General features: G+C 41.8%; 1 protein-coding gene across 1 annotated transcript; it reads right to left on the bottom strand.

The window, feature by feature from the left end:
* Window positions 1-2,093: 2,093 nt before the first annotated feature.
* Window positions 2,094-5,291, bottom strand: LOC105021667. Its single transcript, XM_013136924.4, has 2 exons — window positions 4,682-5,291; window positions 2,094-4,545 (listed from the first exon to the last, which is right to left on the bottom strand). The coding sequence occupies exons 1-2, from the start codon at window positions 5,129-5,131 to the stop codon at window positions 3,841-3,843; spliced, it is 1,155 nt and encodes a 384-aa protein (XP_012992378.1). The 5' UTR covers window positions 5,132-5,291; the 3' UTR covers window positions 2,094-3,840.
* Window positions 5,292-7,857: the final 2,566 nt, after the last annotated feature.

Below are 7,857 nucleotides of genomic sequence, written 5' to 3'. Positions count from 1 at the left end.
ATTTGTTAAATCAACCCAGGTTTTCCCAATCTAGTGAAAAGTACGTTCACATAAAAGGGGCTGTGTTTGCACCATACGACCAATCACAAACATGGAGGAGTCTACCAGAGCCGGATATTTCACTCTAGAGGAGCAAATGATAATTTTAGATGAAGAATATAAAAATATAATTCAGGGCAGGGGTGTAGCACAAATTTCTGGGCCCTGTACATAAGTAGTCGCTGAGGGCCACTCCCCTCTATTCAAGATTCAAACACTTTTCGAGGGCCCCTCGAAACTTTAGGGCCCTATATACTTAGTACCTAATTTCCCCCAAGTCCTACGCCACTGAAACCAGGCTAAAAGCAACACAGTTGCTGCTGGTAAAAGCAGGATGGAATGCTGGCAAAAAGTCAATGACTGGAAATGTGTAAATTACCATCCTTATCAATATCACAGCCCCATCATTAGGCATAACTACAAACCCGATTCCAAAAAATTTGGGACACTGTATAATTGTGAATAAAAACAAAATGCAATGATGTGGAAGTTTCAAATTTCAATATTTTATTCAGAATACAACATACACTCACCTAAAGGATTATTAGGAACACCTGTTCAATTTCTCATTGATGCAATTATTTAATCAACCCATCACATGGCAGTTGCTTCAATGCATTTAGGGGTGTGGTCCTGGTCAAGACAATCTCCTGAACTCCAAACTGAATGTCAGAATGGGAAAGAAAGGTGATTTAAGCAATTTTGAGCGTGGCATGGTTGTTGGTGCCAGACGGGCCGGTCTGAGTATTTCATAATCTGCTCAGTTACTGGGATTTTCATGCACAACCATTTCTAGGGCTTACAAAGAATGGTATGAAAAGGGAAAAACTTTCAGTATGTGGCAGTCCTGTGGGCGAAAATGCCTTGTTGATGCTAGAGGTCAGAGGAGAATGGGCCGACTGATTCAAGCTGATAGAAGAGCAACTTTGACTGAAATAACCACTCGTTACAACCGAGGTATGCAGCAAAGCATTTGTGAAGCCACAACACGCACAACCTTGAGGCGGATGGGCTACAACAGCAGAAGACCCCACCGGGTACCACTCATCTCCACTACAAATAGGAAAAAGAGGCTACAATCTGCACGAGCTCACCAAAATTGGACAGTTGAAGACTAGAAGAATGTTGCCTGGTCTGATGAGTCTTGATTTCTGTTGAGACATTCAGATGGTAGAGTCAGAATTTGGCGTAAACAGAATGTTGATCTGTTGTCTCGAATATAACCTGCTTCGGAGCAGGTTAAGTGTCCAGCATAAGATACCATGGCGACAGGGGCGAAGATCTGAACTCAACTTTGGAGGGACAATCACATTACATTTTCTCGAGCAATTCTTGAGGGGAACACCAAAAGTAGTGCAGTGGTTCTTTTTTAGTTTGCCCCATCGGATTGTTCGCTACTGTTGCTCTGCAAGTTCAGCTATTGTGTGTGAACCCTACCAACATAAAACAAAGTTACTGGATTAGCCCCACGTTTGCTATGTGCATTTTGTGCCTTTCAGACAGTAGACATGAATGCTGCCAACCTTGCCAGCTAAGGAACACTACATACATTGCATTGCGAGCTTCTCTTACTGACTTGAATTCACCTTCCAGTCCCGTTCTGGACTTAGGTACTGAGATGAGAGCTCAGTTGGATTATCTTCTGTGGTGAATTGAAGTTATGGTGGTTGTATTTGTATTAAATGAATTGCTTTGAATTTAAGTAAAATTCAACTGCAAAATGTTCAACATTGTTTGCCGACATGCCAGCAGTGTTTGAGATTTTAGTGCTCTCTACTGGAGAATGCATGTACTATTGAGACCTTTCATAAACTGATGTTACAGTATACCCACACAGTACCATATTAACAAATGCGGTTGTGTAGGAGTGATAAGGCATCCATTGTTGCTTTCATGTGGCTTTATTAAATTATTTTAATCAGTAGATGTCTTACTGGGGTTTGCAGACTGAGATTCTGGTTATTTGAACCCATTCCTGACGTCTGGATGTTGTACATTCAATTTCCAATTAATTCTATCTTGGAGTGAAAAATAGGAATAAACAGGCAAACGGAAAAGGAAGCAACAATGATTTATTTTCTGTTTTGAGTTCTCTTACATCACAGTAAAACATTCATATAATACATAGACAAAAGTTAAAAACCACAATCAACACTCCCTAAAAAAACACCCAACCAAACATGACAAATGAGAATCTGTTAAATAACCCAAAAATCAAGGTTTTCATACAGGCCACACCCATAGAATATGCAGGCCACACCCATAGAATATGCAGGCCACACTCATAGATCTGCAGCCCCCTTCCACCATCAGATATTGAAAAGTCACTAAGCTTGGTGATCAAGTTATCAATTTGCTTGCTTTGTTAGTCATTTACTTCCTGCCAGAACAGGTGCGCTGCACTCACGTAACAAGTGTGGGGCACCACTGAGATATCTGTTATAGCCAGTCTAATACCTAACCTCCCCAAACCCAGGGGGTGTTGACATCAGTGTGACCTTTGGGCTAACCTGAGAGCCACATTCAAACCCTGGACTTACACTGGAAATGAAACAGATGGCATGTGGCAAGCACCACTCCCCTGCCTAAAGGGTAAGCATGTGTTGCTTGCAACAACAGGGCGGTGGGTTTGATTCCCACCAGGGGCCGTTACAAGAGCAGATAAATTAGATTGTATGCCTTCTTATCAAATAATAACTATGCAATTCCAAAATCCTAAAAAGGATTATGCAATACATAAAAGTGTCTTCTACATTATTAAAATGTAAATAAAAGCATCCATTAATATAATTATAAAAACATATAGCAAAATAACAGTGCATTAGCCATGTTAATATGTTTTGAATTGTAGAAGGTTATCTTAAAAAAACAAATACATATACATGTTGTTTGGTGCGTGTGGTGGGTTGCTTGTCAGAAGAATTTATCCAAATTCTGAGACCAAAATGATCTAATTACAAACCATTATTATTATAATATATTGTAGGTGAGGTACTTTCTAGCACATGCGTTTGTGTTTTGTCACCAAACTAATGACTTGTTCATGGCCAAACTATTCAATTCTCAGAGTGATCTGACAACTGTGCTTCCAGTTTGCTTAAAGGCACTGGCACTTAATTGGAAAAATACAGTTATTTAGTTGGCTAAATAAGGCATGTGAGGCATGTGCCGAAGGTATATGTTCTGTATACGTTCTGTATACATTCTGTATGTTACGGTGGAGGATCTTTTGCTTCCACTGGTCATTGGGTCTCTGTTACGATCAACAGCACACAGACTTCACTGCTATTTTAGTCATCAGTTAATCTGACCACCATTTCATCAACAATTTTATTTAAATGTATCAGCTATTTCAGTTTGGGATTAGATCTATATTCTCGCCCAAGATAGTTTATCTGTCCTACCCACCCCCTTTCCACGATACTCCTATATCTGTCCTACCACCTCCCTGTCTACTATACTCCTATATCTGTCCTACCACCTCCCTGTCTACTATACTCCTATATCTGTCCTACCACCCCCTGTCTACTATACTCTTATATCTGTCCTACCACCTCCCTGTCTACTATACTCCTATATCTGTCCTACCACCTCCCTGTCTACTATACTCCTATATCTGTCCTACCACCTCCCTGTCTACTATAGTCCTATATCTGTCCTACCACCTCCCTGTCTACTATACTCCTATATCTGCCTAACCCATGATGCACATCACCACTGCTTGGGTGTCCTTTTGTATTTGCTGAACCAGTTGGAAGACTTTAATTCTAAGGAGAGTAGGTTATCAACTCTTTATTCCCTCTAAGTAGGGTTTGACGGATCTGGGTTCGGCTTCTGCCTATCCCCTGAGGTACAGTGGCCTTTTACAAGGGGTTGACATTCTGGTTTGCCCGTCACATTAAATTCCTTCAATTCATGAGTGTTTGTTTTTTTTATATTCTTTGAATCTTTGTTTGTCTGTTCTTTTTCCTGACCCAGTTCCGAGACAGATTTCATTATATTAAATGGTAAATTATATATTTTGTCAAAATCCAAGTTATCAACATTGACCACTCTGGTTCTGCTGGCTTGACTGCTTGTTGGAGGGGGTTCTGGAGGGTTTGGGTTGCTGCTCTGCCTGACTCCTCCTGGTTTGTAGTTTCCCTGATCTCCTCCTGGTGTTTTGCTTCCCTGGTCTCCCGGGTCTAGTTTTGAAGTGGGCTGTAGTAAGTCTTTGCCTTTTTGAACTACAAAATCCCTAGCTGTTCTCTTTACATCTGTTTGGATAATATTCTCCATCTCAATCAGAATATTCTCCTGAAATAGTACCCTGTGATATGACCTGCGTAAAGTGTAGCAACAAGCCGAGCAGCACTTTTTATCTTCAGTACCGAGCTCCTGTACCTCATCTTCAGTCCTGCTCTCTTTTGTTCTCTCACAGCAGCAACAGAGGTAACACCAGTAAGGTACTGCATTAAAAATAGCAACTAAAAACACCAGGGCCAGGGTCACCTTTAAGCCAATAACCTGAAAGAAAAGTTTTTTTAATTGTTTTTAGTGTAAAACCAAAGGCTATTTTGAAAATCTCTTCTGAATAATAATTTATGTTAAAATAATTATAAATATCTAAATGATTAAATTACAGTAAAGTAAAGTTACTCACCACTGACTTGCGTTTAAGTTTTTCCTTTGTGTAAGTGCCGTTTGTGTTTAACCCAAGGAGTTCTTCTCTGTTATGACACGCGTACCAGTCTCCATCCAACAACACTGATACAACCCATAGTAACCCGATTGCAGTCGCCTTGAAGAGGGCTGAAAAAAGTCTTTGCCAAAAATCCCTTCCACATCTATACACAATTGTCCAAACTTGTTGAAACTCTCCATCCAGCCAGAGAATCAGGAAAAACAATATAAAAGGTGGCATTGCAATGTAGACATTACACTCATATTGGGTCGGCAAATCCTCTGGTTTAACACCAGGTTTAGTCAAGCAAGTCAACTGTGTATCAAACACAACATGGTAAACAAAAAGGCCAATAATGGTCACAAAATAACTGGTTTTCCCCCCTAGTAGTGAGGACATTTTGTTAAATCCTGCTTTCAAGGCGTCCATATTTCACGTTACAGATTTTGTTTAATGTTATCAATTATCCGTCTCAGACTTTCTACCTGGTCTGTCCACTCTATTCTTGCCTGATGAACAAAGTGATTTCATTTGCAGTTGAACCTCAGACAGAAACTGTCTGTGTTTTTGCATCTCTGCAAATCACACCTCAGTGGCAACCACATCCTGTTTAACAAAAAACACACTTTGTAGTCACTGGCACTGTTAGAAAATAAAATTGAAACTGAATAAAGGTTTTGTTCTAAAGGAAAATGATGCCTTTAATTTTTACATATTATTCTGCATTAACATATGCAGGACCAAATGTGCATTAATATTAAATTAATATATGAATAAATTAATTTAAAAAAATACACATTGCATTTGCATTGTGTGAACTTGCATTTCCCCAATTTCCCCAGAGAAGTGTATGTGTGTCTTGGTTGTTCCAGGCTGCCAGCATAATTTTATAGCTCAATAGTAGGCGTAAGCCTTTACAAGTTATATCTTAGAGCCATTTGAAAACTTCACCAATATACGCTGCTCAAAAAAGTTAAGAGAACACTTAAATCACACATCAGGTCCGATTAACCAAATACATTAAAGACCAAAACCTTTACTGCACATTGTGTAATTCGTTGACAACAAAATGACTTGACAATGGTCAATGGAAGCCAAAAGCACCAACCGATTGAGGGCTGGATTCAAACTCACACCGAAAATCTAAGTAAACAATTGAAATCACAGGCTGTTCCAACTTGAATTTTTTACTTGTGTGGCCTCCATGCTCCTGATAAGACGATGGATGGTGTCCTGAGGGATCTCCTCCCAGACCTGGATCAGGGCATCAGTGAGCTCCTGGATAGTCTGTGGCACTACTTGGTGGCGTCAGATGCACCAATATATAACGTCCCAGAGGTTCTCAATTGGAATCAGGTCTGGGGAATATGAGGGCCAGTCAATGGCATCAATGCATTTATCATCCAGGAACTGCCTACACACTCTGTTCACAGAGCATGGGCATTGTCCTGCACTAGGAGGAACCCAGAGCCCACTGCTCCAGCGAAAGGTCTGATGATGGGTCGGAGGAGTTCACCCCAGTATCTAACAGCAGTCAGGGTACCGTTGGCTAGCATGTGGAGGTCTGTGCAACCCTCCAAGGATATGCCTCCCCAGGACCATCACTGACCCACCGCCAAACCAGTCATGCTGGATGATGTTGCTGGCAGCATAACGTTCACGTTCGGTGTGAACCAGCTCTCATCTGTGAAGAGAATGGGGCACTAATGACAGACCTGCTGGATGTCCTCTGCCGATTGAGGAAGTTGGGCCCTCATGACACCCACATGGAGTCCATTTCTGACAGATTGCTCAGAAACATGCACACCAGTAGCCCACTGGAGCTCATTTTGTAGGGTTTTGGCAGTGCTCCTCCTTTTTCCTCCTCGCACAAAGGAGCAGAAACCCGTCCTTCTGTTGGGTTGATACCCTTCTACGGCCCTGTCCAGCTCTCCTCGTGTAACGGTCCGTCTCCTGGCATCTCTTCCATGCTCTTGAGACTGTACTGCCATCCTGGATGAGCTGGACTACCTGTGCAACCTGAATGGGCTGCATGTACCACCTCATGCTACCAGCAGTGACAATGACACTAGCAAAACGCAAAACTAGAGAGGGATCAGTCAGGAAGGATAAGGAGAGAGCAATTGTTTGTATTGTATGAGTGTGTGAAAAATGCTGTCCTTCGTGCATACGAGTTGGTCACTGAGTCCTATAGACAAAAGTTCAGGAATCATATGCAAACCCCAAACAGAACGTAAGTTGAGTTTCCTCATAAGAAACTCATTCTGTTTGATAGGTGGTGTGCTGTCAGTAAGTGCACTGACTTTGTGGGTCTTCGTGAGTTGGTGTTGTTGGAGTTCAAAACCAATCTGGTTGGTTAGTGGTTCATCTGAATGAACAGAAGTTGGCAACATGTTTGCACTAACGCATAAGACAGTGTTCAAAATGCCCCGTTCTGAGTTCTGCAGAGTGTTGCCATGGGATACCATACTGATCAAGATCACGTTCTCTTCCACTTCGTTCTATTGAAGACCGTGAATGCTTTTAATGTCACCGAAAAGGACATGTTGCCGGATTGTTTGAAGCCGCAAACTTTGTCCCACTCCCCTCCTTCCTCCAAACCTGTGGGGTCAGTTAAGACTGTCTACTGCTCAGAAGCAAACACTTGAACAGTCACGTCAGTCACATTATCCTGGTTGTGATCTTTTACACTTACTAAATCTGTATCCTTGACGATGTCAAAACTCAGGTTCCCATTAGGATACTGAGAAATACTGGAGCATCACATTCCTCTCAGATGTGTTGCCCTGGTCTGACGATTCATCTTGTGGGTACAGTGTCCTGTTGCAAGGATTTGAAATAAGATGTGTGCCAGTACCCTTGCACTAAGTTTTTCTGCACTCTGAGTTGGTGAGCGGACATCTCTTCCTGTGAAAGGGATCATCTTGGTCATGGGACATAACATTGCAGGAGGTCTGGTGAGGCCTGTATTAGAAGTATTTGACAACCCTGAGAAGCCCACTGGCTCAGATTTTTTGGAGAATGACTTTCCTTCTGTTGTTCCAGCATGCACTTTAATAAGGGCACAGTCACGTCGATATGATTGGGTCGGACTACACTGTGTTTGCCCCAGTCTTTAGACAGGATGATACATCCTGTTGGTCTCCTTCGTCCCC

This window comes from Esox lucius, chromosome 13 (genome assembly GCF_011004845.1).
Source record: "Esox lucius isolate fEsoLuc1 chromosome 13, fEsoLuc1.pri, whole genome shotgun sequence".
Taxonomy (NCBI): domain Eukaryota; kingdom Metazoa; phylum Chordata; class Actinopteri; order Esociformes; family Esocidae; genus Esox; species Esox lucius.
The sequence above is the reverse complement of the archived record's forward strand: the minus strand, read 5'-3'. Positions and strand labels throughout refer to the sequence as shown.